We start from the raw sequence: 21983 nt of genomic DNA on the forward strand, positions 1-21983 counted from the left end.
ACGTCGAGATACTGGGACAGCGTTGTTAGAGAGGCCATCGAAATTCGCACCAATGACGACCTCATAAACCGGGACTGTGGCTATAATCTTAGCAAGGCTTGGGAACCAGCGATCGGGTTAATCAAGAGTAAATCGAGCAGACGTATAGTTGTGACGACCACGGCGGACAGAGCCATCACACCGACGTCATCTCAGACGCCGTCGCAATCTGTTCCACCGCGCGACCGTGGCGCTGGGCGCGGACGGCGGAGGGAGCGCGCCGCGGGCGGAGGGTATTTAAATCGGCCGCCGCCGCGACCGAACCCAGTTCCCTCTGAGCAGCCATAGCGTACGGATCTCCGTGCCGGCACGTTCACAGGAGCTCAGTCCGTCAGTTCACCTGATGATGGCGACATGTTTGATCGCCGAAATATTGTGCCCGTTGGACACTATAGACCGGCAGCATACCCGTGGATATTTTGATTATCAAATACGCCGGGAGAAACTCAAGAATCACATCATAAACTTGCACCCTTTGATTTAAGACTGTAGCATATTCCAATAAAATACGTTACAAGAAGAGTAAGGGGACATATTACTTCGTCCCATAGACATGTTCCTGAATGGCCACAGACAGAAAGCCAGAGAAAATAGCGATCACACAGAGGCTTGATGTCAGTCTTTCTTCTTCCACATCATTCAAGAATGGAACAGGCACTCCGTCTTCAGGACACAAGTGGCCCATCAGGACCATCCGACCGCCGAGTCATCCTCAGTTGAGCATGCGGATAGGAGGGGCATGTTGTCAGCACACTGCTCTCCCGGTCGTTATGGTGGTTTTCTGTGACCGGAGCCACTACTATTCGGTCGAGTAGGTCCTCAATTGGCATCACGAGGCTGAGTGCACCCTGAAAAATGGCAACAGCGCATGGCGGCCTGAATGGTCACCCATCCAAGTGCCGGCCACACCCGTCAGCGCTTAACTTCGGTGATCTCACGGGGACCGGTGTAGCCACAGCGGCAAGGCCTTTGCCCAAGGATGGAATAGGAAATGTGGGAAATTTAGTGGTACTCGAAGTACAGAGCGTAGATGTGTCAGTAGACGTAGGGAGTGAAGTGATGCATATCTGTCAACCGCTAGACGAGGTGGAATGTAATATTTATACACTATCTGTTCAAAAGTATCGAGACATCTGTTAGTGGACATTAACTGGGGTGTGTACGACCTTCGCCTTTATGAAGGCTTGAACGCTGCTGGGGACACTTTCAGTGAGGTGTCTGAATGTCTGTGGGGGAATGGCAGCCCATTCTTCCTCAAGAGCAGAAACCACAGAAACCAGAGAAGGCAGTGATATAGGATGGTGAAGTCTGGAGAGAAGTCGACGTTATAACTCACACCACAATGATCCAGTGAGCTCAGGCCAAGACTCTGGGCAGACCAGTTCATTTCACTACTGTTATTGTTCACAAACTATTGCCTCACAGATGTTTCTTAATGACAGAGTGCGTCGTCGTGCTGATACGATCAAATTCTCCGAATTGTTCCTCTGCTGTACGCAGTGCACAAAATGCTGTAAAATGTGTTCGTATCACTCCACATTTAGCATTTTCTTAAGTGCAATAAGGAGAGCACACCCAAACCACGAAAAAAACACTCATACCATAACACGACTTTCTCTGTATTTCACTGTTGGCACTGAATGTGATGGCAGGTAACGTTCTCCAGGCATTCGTCAAACTCAGACCCTCTCATTGGACTGCTAGAGGGCATAGTGTGATTCATTATTCCGAATCACCCGTTCCCAGTCATCCACTGTCGCTCTTTACATCACCTCAAGCATCGCTTAGCACTGACTACAGAAATGTGCGGCTTATAAGGAGCTGCTCGAACTTTACACCCAATTCTGTTTTAATTCCCTATTCATAGTTATTGTGATACTGCTGGTAGCACTTTTGAACTCACGAGTGTTTCCTTTCGCTGATTCCATGCGTGTTTTACTATTATCCTCAGCAATGCTCCACGCACCTCGTCCGGCAGCGCATGAAGCTGCCTGGTCTCGGTTTAGCTGCGGTTTTTCCTTCGCGGTTCCACTTCATATCAGCGACAGTTGATTCCGACGGCTTTAGAAGGATTGAAATGCCCCTCATGCAGTTGTTGCTCATGTGATATCGGATGACAATTTCATGATCGAAGTCATCTGTCTCCCTTGACCGACCTATTCCGCTATTACTGCTTGTCTACTGACAACGCCATATTCCCACCTCCTTTTATATTGACGACTCTGCCTCTCGTGATTTCTAGTGGTCAATCCAGCATTACATAGAGGTGTATGAATACTTTTGATCAGATAGTGTATTTTTTGGTTTATTGCTTCACCATGCTGCAACTTTTTTTACACGGTAATTTAAACCATTTCTATCACCTTTACGAATGAAGGTTTGATCACAGAGTAGCCCCAGTCCAAATGAATTTCCAATGAAATTGAATTATTTTGCAGTTTCCGTCGCTTCAAATGATAAAAAACCGATTCAATCATTTCCCAGTTAGGTGGACTGATAATGTAGGGAATGAGGAGGTTCTACTCAGAATCCGAGAGGAAAGGACTATGTGGTTCAAACGTGACAAATGATTCTAAGCACTATGGCACTTAACATCTGAGGATATCAGTCCCCTAGACTTAGAACTACACTACTGGCCATTAAAAGTGCTACACGAAGAAGAAATGCAGATGATAAACGGGTATTCATTGGACAAATATATTATACTAGAACTGACATGTGATTACATTTGACTGATGATCTCAGAAGTTTAGTCGCATAGTGCTCAGAGCCATTTTTTGTGATTACATTTTCACGCAATTTGGGTGCATAGATCCTGAGAAATCAGTACCCACAACAACCACCTCTGGCCATAATAACGGCCTTGATACGCTTGGGCATTGAGTCAAACAGAGCTTGGATGGCGTGTACAGGTACAGCTGCCCATGCAGCTTCAACACAATACCACAGTTCATCAAGAGTAGTGATTGGCGCATTGTGACGAACCAGTTGCTCGGCCACCATTGACCAGACGTTTTCAATTGGTGAGAGATCTGGAGAATGTGCTGGCCAGGGCAGCAGTCGAACATTTTCTGTATCCAGAAAGGCCCGTACAGGACCTGCAACATGCGGTCGTGCATTATCCTGCTGAAATGTAGGGTTCTAATGAAGGGTAGAGCCACGGGTCGTAACACATCTGAAATGTAGCGTCAACTGTTCAAAGTGCCGTCAATGCGAACAAGAGGTGACCGAGACGTGTAACCAATGGCACCCCATACCATCACGCCGAGTGATACGCCAGTATGGCGATGACGAATACACGCTTCCACTATGCGTTCACCGCGATGTCGCCAAACACGGATGCGACCATCCTGATGCTGTAAACAGAACCTGGATTCATCCGAAAAAAAATGACGTTTTGCCATTCGTGCACCCAGATTCGTCGTTGAGTACACCATCGCAGGCGCTCCTGTCTGTGATGCAGCGTCAAGGGTAACCGCAGCCATGGTCTCCGAGCTGATAGTCCATGCTGCTGCAAACGTCGTCGAACTGTTCGTGCAGATGATTGTTGTCTTGCAAACGTCCCCATCTGTTGACTCAGGAATCGAGACGTGGCTGCACGATCCGTTACAGCATTGCGGATAAGATGCCTGTCATCTCGACTGCTAGTGATACGAGGCCGTTGGCATCCAGCACGGCGTTCCGTATTACCCTCCTGAACCCACCGATTCCATATTCTGCTAACAGTCATTGGATCTCGACCAACGCGAGGATCAATGTCGCAATACGATAAACCGCAATCGCGATAGGCTACAATCTGACCTTTATCAAAGTCGGAAACGTGATGGTACGCATTTCTCCTCCTTACACGAGGCAACACAACAACGTTTCACCAGACATTATGGTCAATTGCTGTTTGTGTATGAGAAATCGGTTGGAAACTTTCCTCATGTCAGCACGTTGTAGGTGTCACCACCGGCGCCAACCTTGTGTGAATGCTCTGAAAAGCTAATCATTTGCAGATCAAAGTATCTTCTTCCTGTCGGTTAAATTTCGCGTCTGTAGCATGTCATCTTCGTGGTGTAGCAATTTTAATGGCCAGTAGTGTACTTAAACCTAACTAACCTAAGGACTGCATCCGATACCGTCGCAGCATCGGCAGAGACTCCGGCTTAAGCCTTCCAGTCACCTCTCAACCAGAGAACCGCAGGTCGTTCTGGGAAATATTTTACAAATTGCGAGCTGTGCTTTGCTTCCGCACCATGAACGAACCTTCACAACTTCAGCCAGCCGCCGAGAGAAAGCGAGATTGACTTTTGAACCAAAGTGACAGGCATCATTAATGATATTGGAAATATCTACTGTCTGTAAAATATCGTTCCCAAAGTGCAAAGTCCTGTTATATTCTTCGACTTTAGCAATACGCCAAAATAAGCGCAAAAACATGATAGAAAATACGTATGTGGGCAATGTCTGCCTGTTAGTTGTTTTCTAAGGTCATCCTCGGGTTGTATGGGTGAACGGCAAAAGTGATGACTGCTGGCCTCGCAAGAGGGGTGCAAGCAGAGCTCTCAGTCTGCAGCATCATCCCTACCAGAACTGATCGGGTTCCTTAGGTTTGGTTTCTAAGGAAAAACTTGTCAGACGCCCATCTAGAAAATAAGTACCATCTGCGCATTCCTCCCACGCGGATGACTGAACGATGGCCGCACATGTGCTGTTACATCCTTCGACTCGAGAAAAAAGTTGCCTAGTCATTTTGCTTCATTACGTTAACTTCTGAAGTCATTATTGTCGGTAATCGTGATTAGAACAATCGATCGGCCAGCCAGCTCTGAAATTAGAGTTGTTATCAAGTTTTTGAACGCGAGAAATGTTCTACCTTTTTAAATTTATCATCAGGTGACGAACCTTCGGAGAGAACACGGCGCGAGAAGGTATGGTGCGTTAGGGTGTTTAACGAAGAACGTGAAAATGTCCACGACGAGAAGCTCTTGTCATTGATCACTGAGGAATTGGTACACTGCATCGTCGAACAAGTTCGTTCCAATAGGCGAGTTACGATTTCTGAATTCTCAATGCATTTTAGAAAGATTTCAGGATGTTTATTACAGGATTCATGACTGAACATTCGCACTACAAAAAATTATAAGTTATTTGAACATTGTATTCAGTGGGAGAAACTCTCGTCTCACATCTTTAGCCAACCATATATATATATATATATATATATATATATATATATATATACAAGTCGGTAGAGACTTGTGTAAACAGATATAAAACCTAATTTTCAAAATAATACAAACAATTTGCGAAACATGGTCGCAGACCCTACGAAAAATTTTTTTTCTACAATGATAAACTTTTCTGTCTTCTTAATTTTTCTTAGTACGACGCCCAGTTCCCTTTATGCTTGTCGCTAAGTGGGGCTTTGTTTGTTGAGCTGTTTTGCTGAGATGTCTATGGACGCTGGAAAGATCACTAGATAATTTACAAAGGCTAGGCAGTTGATCATAAGATCCATATACTTGGTGGGACTGCTACGGTCGCAGGTTCGAATCCTGCCTCGGGCATGGGTGTGTGTGATGTCCTTAGGTTAGTTAGGTTTAAGTAGTTCTACATTCTAGGGGACTTATGACCTAAGATGTTGAGTCCCATTGTGCTCAGAGCCATTTGAACCATATACTTGTAGACTAGTCTTGCCCCATTTTCTACCCATGAAATGTTCATTTACTTTTACCGTTCTCGGATATCCTTTTCTAAAACATAAAGAGCAGAGCTAATAGTCCATTTCCTTGTCACACTCCTGTCGTGACTTCTACATCAGCCATTTCCCTTCTGAACTTCACCCAGGAGATGGTTTTGGCCAGAGTTTACTGAAAAATAGCTTTTGTCTTGTTATTTAAGCCAAAATCTTCAAGGATTTGAAATAGGATGGTTCGATCAGTTGATTCACATGCGTTCCTGAAAACAAAGATCAGCAGGAGTTCCCTGTTCCCGAGTTTCAAATATGAAAGGGTGGGCTTCAGGTACATATTTTACTGTTACTGTTATTAATCTCTTAGGCACCCGTGTCACGTTAAAATGGGAGGGGGGGGGGGAGTTGATGGCAAGTTGGTTATATTTGGGGAAGAAGGGAAGAGGCTAACCGCACGTGGCTGAACTTCTTCTTGAGTGTAAGAAGCAGTGTGTGTATTTTGTCGTTGTGCGAAAGCAGGATGTGTCTCAACATATCATGTCATGCCATGATATTACAGGGTGTTACAAAAAGGTACTGGCAAACTTTCAGGAAACATTCCTCACACACAAAGAAAGAAAATATGTTACGTGGACATGTGTCCGGAAACGCTCACTTTCCATGTTAGAGCTCATTTTATTACTTCTCTTCAAATCACATTAATCATGGAATGGAAACACACAGCAACAGGCCGGCCGAAGTGGCCGTGCGCTTATAGGCGCTACAGTCTGGAGCCGCGTGACCGCTATGGTCGCAGGTTCGAATCCTGCCTCTGGCATGGATGTGTGTGATGTCCTTAGGTTAGTTAGGTTTAAGTAGTTCTAAATTCTAGGTGACTGATGACCACAGCAGTTAAGTCCCATAGTGCTCAGAGTCATTTTGAGCCAGCAACAGAACGTACAAGCGTGACTTCAAACACTTTGTTACAGGAAATGTTCAAAATGTCCTCCGTTAGCGAGGCTACACGCATCCACCCTCCGTCGCATGGAATCCCTGATGCGCTGATGCAGCCCTGGAGAATGGCGTATTGTATCACAGCCGTCCACAATACGAGCACGAAGAGTCTCAACATTTGGTACCGGGGTTGCGTAGACAAGAGCTTTCAAACGCCCCCATAAATGAAAGTCAAGAGGGTTGAGGTCAGGAGAGCGTGGAGGACATGGAATTGGTCCGCCTCTACCAATCCATCGGTCACCGAATCTGTTGTTGAAAAGCGTACGAACACATCGACTGAAATGTGCAGGAGCTCCATCGTGCATGAACCACATGTTGTGTCGTACTTGTAAAGGCACATGTTCTAGCAGCACAGGTAGAGTATCCCATATGAAATCATGATAACGTGCTCCATTGAGCGTAGGTGGAAGAACATGGGGCCCAATCAAGACATCACCAACAATGCCTGCCCAAACGTTCACAGAAAATCTGTCTTGATGACGTGATTGCACAATTGCATGCGGATTCTCGTCAGCCCACACATGTTGATTGTGAAAATTTACAATTTGATCACGTTGGAATGAATCCTCATCCGTAAAGAGAACATTTGCACTGAAATGAGGATTGACACATTGTTGGATGAACCATTCGCAGAAGTGTACCCGTGGAGGCCAATCAGCTGCTGGTAGTGCCTGCACACGCTGTATATGGCGGAAACAACTGGTTCTCCCGTAGCACTCTCCATACAGTGACGTGGTCAACGTTACCTTGTACAGCAGCATCTTCTTTGACGCTGACATTAGGGTTATCGTCCACTGCGCGAAGACTTGCCTCGTCCATTGCAGGTGTCCTCGTCGTTCTAGGTCTTCCCCAGTCGCTAATCATAGGCTGGAATGTTCCGTGCTCCCTAAGACGCCGATCAATTTCTTCGGACGTCTTCCTGTCGGGACGCCTTCGTTCTGGAAATCTGTCTCGATACAAGCGTACCGCACCACGGCTATTGCCCCGTGCTAGTCCATACATCAAATGGGCATCTGCCAACTCCGCATTTGTGAACATTGCACTGACTGCAAAATCACGTTCGTGATGAACACTAACCTGTTGATGCTACGTACTGATGTGATTGATGCTAGTACTGTAGAGCAATGAGTCGCATGTCAACACAAGTACCGATGCCAACATTACCTTCCTTCAATTGGGCCAACTGGCGGTGAATAGAGGAAGTACAGTACATACTGACGAAACTAAAATGAGCTCTAACATGGGAATTAAGCGTTTCCGGACACATGTCCACATAACATCTTTTCTTTATTTGTGTGTGAGGAATGTTTCCTGAAAGTTTGGCCGTACCTTTTTGTAACACCCTGTATATTGATTGATGTAAATGATTATCAAAAGGAATGGTCTGCTGAGATGAGGGACATCATGAGAAGTATAAGTAGCGGGCAGGAAAAAGGCCACCTTTATTGCAACTTTTGATTCACTGCTTTTGGGGGCAGTTTACCCCCGTTGTAAAGTGCGGTCACACTTTTCAAATCCCATGCATTCCTATCAATGTTAACATTATGGACTGACTACTGTCATATGTAAAGGTCAAGTAATATGTCGTAGATGTGGCGAAGCAGTCCACGAAGCAGGAATAACGTATTTGCTACCCTCAGTGTAATGTGAAATGCTCGGGAGACAATTCTGTTTTGGAGTCCTGTGTTCCTCAAAGAAATGAAGGGTGCACGAAATCAGGGTGTCTTTTATTGAAACTATAAAGGCGTAAAGCAGCCTCTTTTTTTAGGTTCATTAGGGAAGAAAGAAGTACCACAAATTAATGTTTCCAATCAGTCTCATACTCATACAAGCAACTCCATTATAAATGCCTGCGCTTGAGGAGTTTACCTGTAGACAAAAACCAGTGTTGCTTCATCATCGAAGGATATAGAAAATATTAACATCCTACCTGAAAAGTCACCAAAGACAGCAGTCAGTAGCACACAGTGACCAATATCAACATGATCATTAAAAGTCAAATGGAGCGAGGAAAACCAAAAAACCAGAAGAATGAGTTCAAAGCTACCACACCGCTTGGCGCTCATTTAGTCAGAATATTCCCACTAATGTACTTGGGCGTCGGTCCGAAAGAACCCATCCACTACAAATTCTCCAAGCAAAGGCGTTGGAAAAGGGGGACTCATAGACAGACCTAACCAATAACATGACTCCCATTCTACAGTGGAATAAAAATGGGTTCACGGTGCATGTGGAAGAAATGAGACTGTTAGTGCAAAAAAATTTGTTCAGTGTCTGCAGGAAACCCGTTTCAAATGTAGGGGTCTCCCTTGTCCCGAGATTATACAGCCTCCACAGAAAGGACAATCTTAGTGGGGAAACGGCTAAAGTTTGTGTGGAAATATTTGTCAGAAGCGTCCCAGTTTCAGAATTGACGTCTACCTGAGAGAACCAAAAAGTCCTATAACCGTCCTTCCCATTACAAACGCTCCAGGCGCAGGTAAAAGAAAAGGAGAGTTGTTGACAAACCTCACCAACGACATGTTCACCACTCCCCAAACATACCAGCTTGCTACCAACTGCTGCTATAGTGCACATGCCAGTAGATTGTCCATATGCTCCCTATACTTGCCCCTAATAAAGTTATAGACAACGAGGCTCTCTACAACCTTATAGCACAACTCCCCAACCATTTACTCTTTGTGGAGACGTTAATGCAAACAATGTACTGTGGGACTTCATCACCACATGCGCCTAAGGTAGAGCTTCTTACAAAAAGAAGGGTCATCTCTTTTGAACATGGGTCTTGTCACACACTTCAGTCACTGTTTCAGGGTCGTTCTCAACCATCGAGTTATCAGTATGCACTCCAGTACTCCATGACAGAGCTCAGTGAGAGGTGGTCGACTATTTGTGCTTTTCAACCACTTTCCAATCTGTAAAATCCTTGTAGACAGAGCAGTGACCGAAAGGAAACCTCCATGGTAGTTGGTATTCAGTTTACGACTGGCCTATAATTAATAATGGACATTGACACTGGCAAGATATAGGTCCCAGAGATCCCCAGATTTTCAAGAATGTTTTAATTTCAATAATATCAATGTGACGTAAAGTCATGCAGAAGGCACTCGACAATTATTATAATAACCGGTAGTTCTCTGTTGAGGCTGGCTGTGATGCAGTGGTAAAGATAGACCCTAGACGAGGAATAACTTTATTCCTCATGTGACTCGTTTCGGAATTTATCCATGATCAGATATCCAGGAGCGATTACTGCACCTAGATACAGCATTTCAAATTGTATGTAAAACAAACATTCGCAGACTAGTCTGCGTAGCTTTTGGTTGCATTGACTTAGAAGCTTCAGTTTTTTACACTTCAAGGAGACCATAGACCTCAGTATGTGACATAAATTTCAACTCGAAACGTTATATCTACGTGTAGTAATCGCCCCCGGATACCTGATGATGGATAAATTCCGAAACGAGTCATATGAGCAATGAGGTCATTCCCCGCCTTTTACCACTGCGATCCGGTCAGCGTGAATGCAGAACTACTGGTTGTTTTAATTTCAAGTTTGACGTCGGATAACAAATGACAAAAGAATATTTTTCATGTGATATAATTACATATTTATTGTTTTCGGATTTTTTTCTTTGGTAGTACTGTAAAACCTTGCTTCTTCCCTAATTTCTTGATTCCAGGACAATGGGAACTACCTATAGGATTTGATGAGTGAGTTTGCGGGAATCCAAGTATGTGACCTAAATCGCCGTAGCTTTTGGTTGCATTGACTTAGGAGCTTAAACTTTTAACAACACCAGGAGACCATTGACCTCGGTATGAGACACACATTTCAACTTGATTCGTCTACCCGTTGCTGAGAATAAGGGTTTTTAACAGTCGGGCAGACAGACGGGCAGCAAAGCGATTCTATAATAGTTTTGCTTTTACCGACTGAAGCACGGAACCCTAAAAACAACAGAAAATGCTTTTCCTGTTGCTACATGAGGCTAATTAGCTGGCCCGGCGGCCGTTCATGTGGACCACATGTTTAAACTCAAGGCTTTCAACGATTCTAACTGTAAACCCCACGCCTAACGAAAGTTCTCAGTGCGTATGACATATGCAGGAACACTCCAGTGGCTTGGATACCATGATCAAACAGTTGTTTCCTACAGCAAGTGGGCTCAGCTGCTTATGTTATTTCACATGAAGTTAATACGTGATCTCGCCGATATAAATTACGTTTGTTGCTTCCTGCCTAACAAGTGTCAATTTCTCTTCAAGAAACTGAACTTCCGGGCAAAGACAAATGTGAATGCAAACGACAGTTGTGTAAAGGGAACAAACAAAATACACTATTGGCCATTAAAATTGCTACACCACGAAGATGACGTGCTACAGACGCGAAATTTAACCGACAAGAAGAAGATGCTGTGATATGCAAATGATTAGCTTTTCAGAGCATTCACACAAGGTTGTCGCCGGTGGTGACACCTACAACGTGCTGACATGAGGAAGGTTTCCAAACGATTTCTCATACGCAAACAGCAGTTGACCGGCATTACCTGGTGAAACGTTGTTGTGATGCCCCGTGTAAGGAGGAGAAATGCGTACCATCACGTTTCCGAATTTGATAAATGTCGGATTGTAGCCTATCGCGATTGCGGTTTATTGAATCGCGACATTGCTGCTCGTGTTGGTCGAGATCCAATGACTGTTAGCAGAATATGGAATCGGTGGATTCAGGAGGGTAATACGGAACTCCCTGCTGGATCCCAACGGCCTCGTATCACTAGCAGTCGAGATGACAGGCATCTTTTCCGCATGGCTGTAACGGATCGTGCAGCCACGTCTCGATCAGATGGGGACGTTTGCAAGACAACAACCATCTGCACAAACAGTTCGACGACGTTTGCAGCAGCATGGACTATCAGCTCGGAGACCATGGCTGCGGTTACCCTTGACAATGCATCACAGACAGGAGCGTTTGCGATGGTGTACTCAACGACGAAACTGGGTGCACGAATGGCAAAACGTCATTTTTTCGGATGAATCCAGGTTCTGTTTACATCATCAGGATGGTCGCATCCGTGTTTGGCGACATCGCGGTGAACGCACATTGGAAGCGTGTATTCGTCACGTGTTCCCATGCTGACAAGACGACATTGTCAGTTAAGATTGCAGTGGGCATGAGGTCATTAAGATTGGACCGTGTCTCAATGGAGCCGTGCAGATGATTCACGTTTCGTGTCACACCAGGTCGATGGTAGTGTCCTTCAAATTGGTGAAATTACCCACCCTTGTACACTATTGGCCATTAAAATTGTTATACCAAGAAGAAACGCAGATGACAAACGGGTATTCATTGGACAAATATATTATACTAGAACTGACATGTGATTACATTTTCACGTAATTTGGGTGCATAGATCCTGAGAAATCAGTACCCACAACAACCACCTCTGGCCGTAATAACGGCCTTGATACGCCTGGGCATTGAGTCAAACAGAGCTTGGATGGCGTGTACAGGTACAGCTGCCCATGCAGCTTCAACACAATACCACAGTTCATCAAGAGTAGTGACTGGCGTATTGTGACGAGCCAGTTGCTCGGCCACCATTGACCAGACGTTTTCAATTGGTGAGAGATCTGGAGAATGTGCTGGCCAGAGCAGCAGTCGAACATTTCCTGTATTTAGAAAGGTCCGTACAGGACCTGCAACATGCGGTCGTGCATTATGCTGCTGAAGTGTAGGGTTTCGTAGGGATCGAATAAAGGGTAGAGCCACGGGTCGTAACACATCTGAAATGTAACGTCCACTGTTCAAGGTGACGTCAATGTAAACAAGAGGTGACCGAGACGTGTAACCAATGGCATCCCATACCATCACGCCGAGTGATACGCCAGTATGGCGATGACGAAAACACGCTTCCAATGTGCGTTCACCGCGATGTCGCCAAACACGGATGCGACCATCCTGATGCTGTAAACAGAACGTGGATTCATCCGAAAAAATGACGTTTTGCCATTCGTGCAGCCAGGTTCGTCGTTGAGTACACCATCGCAAACGCTCCTGTCGGTGATGCAGTGTCGAGGGTAACCGGAGCCATGGTGTCCGAGCTGATAGTCCATGCTGCTGCAAACGTCGTCGAACTGTTCGTGCAGATGCTTGTTGTCTTGCAAACGTCCCCATCTGTTGACTCAGGGACCGAGACGTGGCTGCACTATCCGTTACAGCCATGCGGATAAGATTCCTGTCATCTCGACTGCTAGTGATACGAGGCCGTTGGGATCCAGCACGGCGTTCCGTATTAACCTTCTGAATCCACCGATTCCATATTCTGCTAACAGTCATTGGATCTCGACCAACACGAGCAGCAATGTCGCGATACGATAAACCGCAATCGCGATAGGCTGCAATCCGACCTTTATCAAAGTCGGAAACGTGATGGTACGCATTTCTCCTCCTTACACGAGGCATCACAACAACGTTTCACCAGGCTCAGCACGTTGTAGGTGTCGCCACCGGCGCCAACCTTGTGTGAATGCTCTGAAAAGCTAATCATTTGTATATCACAGCATCTTCTTCCTGTCAGTTAAATTTCGCGTCTGTAGCACGTCATCTCCGTGGTGCAGCAATTTTAATGTCCAGTAGTGCACTTAAAACTAACTAACCTAAGGACATCACACACATCCATGCCCGAGGATTCGAACCTGCGACGGTAGTTTCAGCGCGGTTCCGGACTGAAGTGTCTGGAACCGCTCGGCCACAATGGCCGGCGATAAGGTAAGGAATGAGGAGGTTCTTCGTAGAAATGGCGAGGAAAGGAATACGTGGTAAACACTGAGAAGAAGAAGGGACGCCGGCCGTGGTGGCCGAGCGGTTCTAGGCGCTTCAGTCTGGACCCGCGCGACCGCTACGGTCGCAGGTTCGAATCCTGCCTCGGGCATTGATGTGTGTGATGTCCTTAGGTTAGTTAGGTTTAAGTAGTTCTAAGTTCTAGGGGACTGATGACCTTAGAAGTTAAGTCCCATAGTGCTCAGAGCCATTTGAACCATTTGAAGAAGGGACAGGTTTTATAGGACGTGTCAAGACATCAGGGAATAACTTCCATGGTACTAGCGGAAGCTATAGAGGGTAAAAAATGTAGAGGAAGATAGAGATTGGAATTAATTAAGCAATCAATTGAGGACGTTGGTTGCAATTGCTACACTGAGATGAAAAGATTGGCACAGAAGGGAAATTCGTGGCGGGCCGCATCAAACCAGTCAGAAGACTGACGTAAACAGTAAATTAATAACTGAAATAAATTAAATAAAAATAAAAAAGAAGTCGCGCTACGACCTAACAATGCTGCCAGGCACTGACGTACCTACGTCTCTTCAGAGGTCCCATCGACATGGTCCATGGCGTAGTAATCATTGCTTCGCGCTCACTCTGCGGACTTGTAAAGTAAGTGCGCCGAGGCTTACTGATCATAATCCTTAAACCCTCGGAGAGGGAGAACTGTCCCGTGCCCTTTACCACGCACCGAAACACACACATTCACACTGTGAAAGCCCACCTTTAGCCAGTCAGCACTGCTTTTGAGGCCTGACTGACTTTTTTTTCATAAATGAACGTACTATTGGTGCTGCTCCCTTCTTCCGCCATATACATATCTCTGCCTGGTGCTGCCTATTGGCTGGATTTCTTCTTTCTGTTATTTATTTCACAGTGTCATCATAAGCTCCATGAAAAACACACTGACACTGAGTTCAGCACAGACATTTCGCCAAAAGCGTTCATCTATATCTACATCTACATGATTACTCTGCAATTCACATTTAAGTGCTTGGCAGACGGTTCATCGAACCACAATCATACTATCTCCCTACCATTCCACTCCCGAACAGCGCGCGGGAAAAACGAACACCTAAACCTTTCTGTTCGAACTCTGATTTCTCTTATTTTATTTTGATGATCAGTCCTACCTATGTAGGTTAGGCTCAACAAAATATTTTCGCATTCGGAAGAGAAAGTTGGTGACTGAAATTTCGTAAATAGATGTCGCCGCGACGAAAAACGTGTTTGCTTTAATGACTTCCATCCCAACTCGCGTATCATATCTGCCACACTCTCTCCCCTATTACGCGATAATACAAAACGAGCTGCCCTTTTTTGCACCCTTTCAATGTCCTCAGTCAAACCCACCTGGTAAGGATCCCACACCGCGCAGCAATATTCTAACAGAGAACGAACGAGTGTAGTGGAAGCCGTCTCTTTAGTGGACTTGTTGCATCTTCTAAGTGCCTGCCAATGAAACGCAACCTTTGGCTCGCCTTCCCCACAATATTATCTATGTGGTCTTTCCAACTGAAGTTGTTGTAATTTTTACACCCAGGTACTTAGTTGAATTGACAGTCTTGAGAATTGTACTATTTATCGAGTAATCGAATTCCAACGGATTTCTTTTGGAACTCATGTGGATCACCTCACACTTATTGTTATTTAGCGTCAACTGCCACCTGCCACACCATACAGCAATCTTTTCTAAATCGCTTTGCAACTGATACTGGTCTTCGGATGACCTTACTAGACGCTAAATTACAGCATCATCTGCGAACAACCTAAGAGAACTGCTCAGATTGTCACCCAGGTCATTTATATAGATCAGGAACAGCAGAGGTCCCAGGACGCTTCCCTGCGGAACACCTGATATCACTTCAGTTTTACTCGATGATTTGCCGTCTATTACTACGAACTGCGACCTTCCTGACAGGAAATCACGAATCCAGTCGCGCAACTGAGACGATACTCCATAGGCCCGCAGCTTGATTAGAAGACGCTTGTGAGGCACGGTGTCAAAAGCTTTCCGGAAATCTAGAAATACGGAATCAACTTGAGATCCCCTGTCGATAGCGGCCATTACTTCTTGCGAATAAAGAGCTAGCTGCGTTGCACAAGAACGATGTTTTCTGAAACCATGCTGATTACGTATCAATAGATCTTTCCCTTCGAGGTGATTCATTATGTTTGAATACAGTTTATGCTCCAAAACCTTACTGTCAACCGACTTCAATGATATAGATCTGTAGTTCGATGGATTACTCCTACTACCCTTCTTAAGCACTGGTGCGACCTGCGCAATTTTCCAACCTGTAGGTACAGATCTATCGGTGAGCGAGCGGTTGTATATGATTGCTAAGTAGGGAGCTATTGTATCAGCGTAATCTGAAAGGAACCTAATCGGTATACAATCTGGACCTAAAGACTTGCCCATATCAAGCGATTTGAGTTGCTTCGCAACCCCTAAGGTATCTACTTCTAAGAAACTCATGCTAGCAGCTGTTCGTGTTTCAAATTCTGGAATATTCCATTCGTCTTCCCTGGTGAAGGAATTTCGGAAAACTGCGTTCAATAACTCCGCTTTAGCGGCACAATCGTCGGTAACAGTACCATCGGCACTGCGCAGCGAAGGTATTGACTGCGTCTTGCCGCTTGTGTACTTTACATACGACCAGAATTTCTTCGGATTTTCTACCAAATTTCGAGACAATGTTTCGTTGTGGAACCAATTAAAGGCATCTCGCATTGAAGTCCGTGCCAAATTTCGCGCGTCTGTAAATTTTAGCCAATCTTCGGGATTTCGCGTTTTTCTGAACTTCGCATGCTTTTTCCGTTGCCTCTGCAACAGCGTTCGGACCTGTTTTGTGTACCATGGGGGATCAGTTCCATCTCTTACCAATTTATGAGGTATGAATATCTCAATTGCTGTTGCTACTATATCTTTGAATTTGAGCCACATCTCGTCTACATTTGCATAGTCAGTTCGGAAGGAATGGAGATTCTCTGTCAGGAAAGCTTCTAGTGACACTTTATCCGCTTTTTTAAATAAAATTATTTTGCGTTTGTTTATGGTGGATTTGGAAGGAACGCTATTGAGCCTAGCTACAACGACCTTGTGATCACTAATCCCTGTATCAGTCATGATGCTCTCTATTAGCTCAGCATACTCAGAAAAATGGAAAGTTAAAACATTTAACTAAAACTAGAACGTCCAATCATTTATTCATCTACATTACAACGTTTACAAATCTGTATTGTTATACATGATAGTATTACTCTAAGCATCTTTTTCATAATATCAATATAATCTAATCTAAGGTGTCAAAGATCACAAAAGTAATCAGATTTTAGTCACTGAAGTTATAAATATTAAAGAGACAACCAACTACATTGCCAGTAAACCAAATGTTTTCCGACACTTCTTACTCGCTATGGTGTGTCAATAGAAGTTATCCTGGTACGCTTTCAATCATTGGAAGCACATTTTAAGTCATCAAACAATTTCGCACGTCCTCTTCATTTCTAAGTGTGATCCATATTATCCGTATATATTTTAGTATTAACTTTCATTGAAATGGGTCTCTTTTCGTTGCATGTATTTTACTTTCATCCTGATCTGAAAGCTTTAATTAACTGAAAATGTCTTTGTTTGGTGAGGTATCCGCTATGACTGGAAAAATATCTACTGGAAAACAAAAATTTCGAGAAAAATAGTAAGATCGGTTTCTGTTTTCTCTAGAATTGTTCTTTATCTTATTTAACTGATACTAGATGGATGTTAACTTAATGATCTGTTTGCGCCGAGAATCTCTGTCTAGAGGAAATAAATGTGTCCAGAAACGTGAATAGCTTCAGCTGCTTCTTTGTTCAGTCCACTTGTTCCCTGGTCCCCTGCCACGTTAAACATGTTCACATCATTGTAAAGTAATAATATGAATGAACTTATCATTTCAAATGTGATTATATGAATGTAATGTAAAGTAACATAGAGACACATAGCCACAATCCAAACAGTGTTAACATGCAACAGTGACACACCATGAATGTTGCACAATATATACAAAATTAACAAGTACACTAATCAAATAAACTAGTTTATTATACAAACAGATATTTATAGGATTAATAATTCGGTTATTTGTAGTTTTTTTTTTTTTTTTTGTACAGCCACGAAAGATTTGTACATTACTTAGATTAGATCGTAGCAGGATATGGTTTCAAGCCAAGCAATTTTTTTTTTTTACTTACTAACCTAGTAGTAGTAGCCGTTGTAGTATAGTAAACTAACAAACATTAACACACAGCACACTAACAAATAACACCAATATATGTTAGATTAGATCAGCGTGGACTGAACAATTCAAGTTTTCCCGAGATCGAATTTTCCCGAGGAGAGATGTTCATGTGTATAATACTAATACGGGTAGCACGACACAGGAAGGCTGTACTTAAAAGTTCTCCATCAGTTTCTCCTCCGTGGGTGGAGTTGGTGAAGGGGCATCTATATTTACTCCGTCTTGTCTTCTTTTTGATCTCTTCTTAAAAACATGCCGTAAATTTATAATTTTGTACTTCCAAATTCATGTATTTTTGTTTAAAAATAAGTAACTAAATAAAAGATGATATCAGAGAGCAGACCAAAGGACTGCACGCAGCCCCACTTCCACGTGGTGCAATGAAAATTGTCTGCCTAAACGCAAAACCCTCCCTGCTTTTACTCGCCATCGGTCTACAATAGCCGCCGTCAGTCAGAGGTAAACTGCATCCATCTTAATTAGCGCTCCTTTCTGGTCTTCCGGAGCAGACATATTCAGCCATGAGCCCCCTATAACTGCTGAGTGGATTCATAGTTTTGGCGTTCGTTTCATAATGCCACCTTCATCAAGATACTTCTGAACTGTACCAGTCGGCTCATAGTAAGCACAACATCCGTAGGGAATCTGTTTTTTCCTGCCATTTCTACGAGCTTTCTCGCGTTTATACCGCTTTTGCAACACCGGTCGGCCTCCGCTGTTAACCCCGCGACGCATTTTGCGTTAAATGGAACTTTTCCCACAGCTCATAGACTACCCAACGAATAAGCTGTATAATCGAATTTCATTTTCATTTACTCGTATCTCGTAGTTGCGTCTGCAGGGAACCGGAAATATGATTTGTGCTATAGATTTCGAATGTCTTAATTCATCATCACATTAAAAAAGCATTCGAACACAGGTGATTCGTTATCCTAAGTTGAGGTCTTGCAAAGGCGTAATACCGTAAAACGTATTCTTGGTGGATTTCAGGTTTATGGACAGTCCCTCAAAGGTTGTTCAGAGATATTTGGTGAGTGGTTTGATGTGAATAATCCGTGGTCTCTAGGGGCGCGATATCTATTCGCTTTCTTAAAAACTTACCCCAGCAGCAATAGTATTCCTAAAATTTTCAGAGGATTTCTACGTTGTAGCCAGTACACATCAACTGGTGTTTACAGATTAGTTCTCATAGGGATTTGACAAAAATAGCCGTTTTCTTATTTTCGTGTTTCCGCCGCCGACCATCAAATCATGCAAACAATAGACGAATACCAAAACATGAAAAGTTTCAAATCCAGTAAGCAAGCCCAAGAACAAGAAAGGATAGATTATAACCGATATGCAACATATCGTTTGTACTTTAACTGATTCCTTCTTGGCGCTGTGTACTTCGGCTGTTTATGCACTACCTGAAGAAAAACTACCATAACTGGACACAAGTACTAATTAAATAGCAGAAGTAATGAACACAGAGGCAGAAAGCGCATTGTGTAACATTAAAAACAAGAAGGCTCCTCTAAGGATAAAAAACAAAAAAAATCTGAAAATGGCAGGAAAATATGTTACTAAATATTTGGAAAAATGCCATATTGGCAATATCGTTCAAGAAGCTGAAAAGCGAGAGATTATTATCGTCTTACAAGCCTTGTGGCACATCGTCACAGGCTTCTGACTAAAGTAATAAACAACCGATCTCTGAAATACCGGGTGATCAAAAAGTCAGTATAAATTTGAATACTTAATAAACCACGGAATAATGTAGATAGAGAGGTAAGAATTGACACACATGCTAGGAAAGACATGGGGTTTTATTAGAACAAAAAAAAAGAAAACCAATCCATATTGCTAGACGCGTGAAATATCTCTTGCGCGCGTCGTTTGGTGATGATCGTGTGCTCAGCCGCCACTTTCGTCATGTTTGGCCTCCCAGGTCCCCAGACCTCTGTCCGTGAGATTATTAGCTTTGGGGTTACCTGAAGTCGCAAGTGTATCGTGATCGGCCGACATCTCTTGGTGGTGCTGAAAGACAACATCCGACGCCAATGCCTTACCATAACTCCGGACATGCTTTACAGTGCTGTTCACAACAATATTCCTCGACTACAGCTATTGTTGAGGAATCATGGTGGACATATTGAGCATTTCCTGTAAACAACATCATCTTTGCTTTGTCTTACTTTGTTATTCTAATTATTGCTATTCTGATCTGATGGAGCGCCATCTGTCGGACATTTTTTGAACGTTTGTATTTTTTTTCTAACAAAACCCCCATGTCATTCCAAGCATGTGTGTCAATTTGTACCTCTCTATCTACATTATTCCGTGATTTATTCAGTTTTCAAATTTATACTGACTTTTTGATCACCCGGTACTAGACTTGTAACAACCGGTCGAACAAACAGGCTTTCGTAAAAGTTTCTCAACTGTTAACCATATCCAGACCATTCACTTCTCGCTGTAAAGATAACAGAATACATTATCGTACATCCAGTATGAACTGACTATCGTAAAGCGTTTGATTCAGTGGTAATGTGGGTGTCACGAAAGCCCTTAGGAATGCCAGTGTCAATCAGTATCAGGGCAGCTCCGAGCCAGATACTCTCTAGCGTGCATTCCACTGGCCCAAATTACCGTTGTCCGCGACTTCAGTGGTGTCAAGCGAAAGCTCGTTGGAGGGCAGGGTGGAGGTCTATTGTGTTTTCGGATGAAAGCTGGTTCTGTCTCGGTGCCAGTGGTGGCCGCGTGTTGGTTAGGAGGCCAGCTGCAGACCTGCAACCAACCTGTCTGCGTGCTAGACACAGTGGAACTACGGTCTGGAGTGGAAATTCGTACATCAGGAGTGCACTCGTGGTTATCCCATGCAATTTGACTGCAAATTTGTGTCACTCTCGTGATTCAATCTGTTGTGCTACCATTCATGAACAGCATTCCAGTGGATGTTTTCCAACAGGATAGCACTCGCCCACATACCGCTGTTGTAGCTCAACATGCTCTGCAGAGTGTTGACATGTTGCATTGACTAGCTCCTTCACCAGATCGGTCTCCAATCGAACGCATATGGAACATCATCGGACAACAGTTCCAGCGTCATCCACCAACAGCATTAACTGCCCCTGTATTGACTGACCAAGTCCAACAGGTGTGGAATCCCATGTGACAGACTGACATCTGGAACCCGTACAACACAATTCGTGCACGTTTGCATGCTTCTATTCAACGTCTGGCAGTTACACAGGTTATTTACATATCAGCATTTCAAATTTGCACTGGCTTACCTCTCGCTTAGAATAACCTGTGATCTTGCAATTTTAATCACTTAAATATGTTACCTAGTCAAACGTATTCCAGAAATCTCGTTATTCTATATTAATTATTTTTATGTTCCGATTTTTTTCCATCGATGTTTATGTCCTATTTTAAAGTTAAGAGTACTTGTGTTCTGCATCTTTAATGCAAAATGTGTGTAATTTAAACTAAGTCTTATATTTTTAGTACTTCAGTAGTACATACAATAAAAGATATTAGCCTAATCATATCCTTTTGATGTCTCATTGGCTGGAATTCTATTAAACTGGTTCTTTGTGGCATTGAAATATAAACAAAATTATCAGTTAAAAATCAAAGGTTTAACTTATGTCTGATAAATGATGTTCTATAGTAGGACTTCATTCATTTAATGAATGAGTGGATTACCTGATTAAGTATGACCTATATTTAATAAAAATCCAAAGCTTATTGACAAGTGCAATACAGCTGCTCTATTGCTGCAGGAGCACCTTGCAAAAGGCCAAGTCCAAGTTCAACCACACTGGAAGATGTACTGGACTCGTTACTGGGCTTACCTCCAGCTTCTCGGTCACCCAGTCCAGGACCTGTTCATGCAACTGACTTCGCAGGTAGGACCATGTAAGTTTCCATCTTTGTCAGATAATAATGCACATTTTCATCCAGGGAGCACCTGAAAATAGGTTCAGTAACGCACATTCTATTGTGTGTCTGATTATGCATCTTTATAGAAAGCTCACCAGTAAGATGATTGGTGATCACAAATAAAACTGAAATTAACTACTGGGTCCTGACTGTGGTAAAGTCTGATACTATGCACCAGACAGAGATGTCTAAACTGCATATCCTAGACCTAGCTACTAAACTTCAGATGTTA

At 43.6% G+C, this 21983-nt stretch overlaps 1 protein-coding gene across 1 annotated transcript in view; it reads left to right on the forward strand.

Moving 5' to 3' along the window:
- Positions 1-21983, forward strand: part of LOC126184377 (uncharacterized) — a 704935-nt gene that overhangs the window by 664313 nt on the left and 18639 nt on the right. Inside the window, exon 7 of the mRNA XM_049926761.1 lies at positions 21592-21717. Coding sequence (XP_049782718.1) covers positions 21592-21717 — 126 coding nt within the window. The remainder of the gene's footprint in view (positions 1-21591; positions 21718-21983) is intronic.

Source organism: Schistocerca cancellata, chromosome 4 (assembly GCF_023864275.1).
Source record: "Schistocerca cancellata isolate TAMUIC-IGC-003103 chromosome 4, iqSchCanc2.1, whole genome shotgun sequence".
Taxonomy (NCBI): Eukaryota; Metazoa; Arthropoda; class Insecta; order Orthoptera; family Acrididae; genus Schistocerca; species Schistocerca cancellata.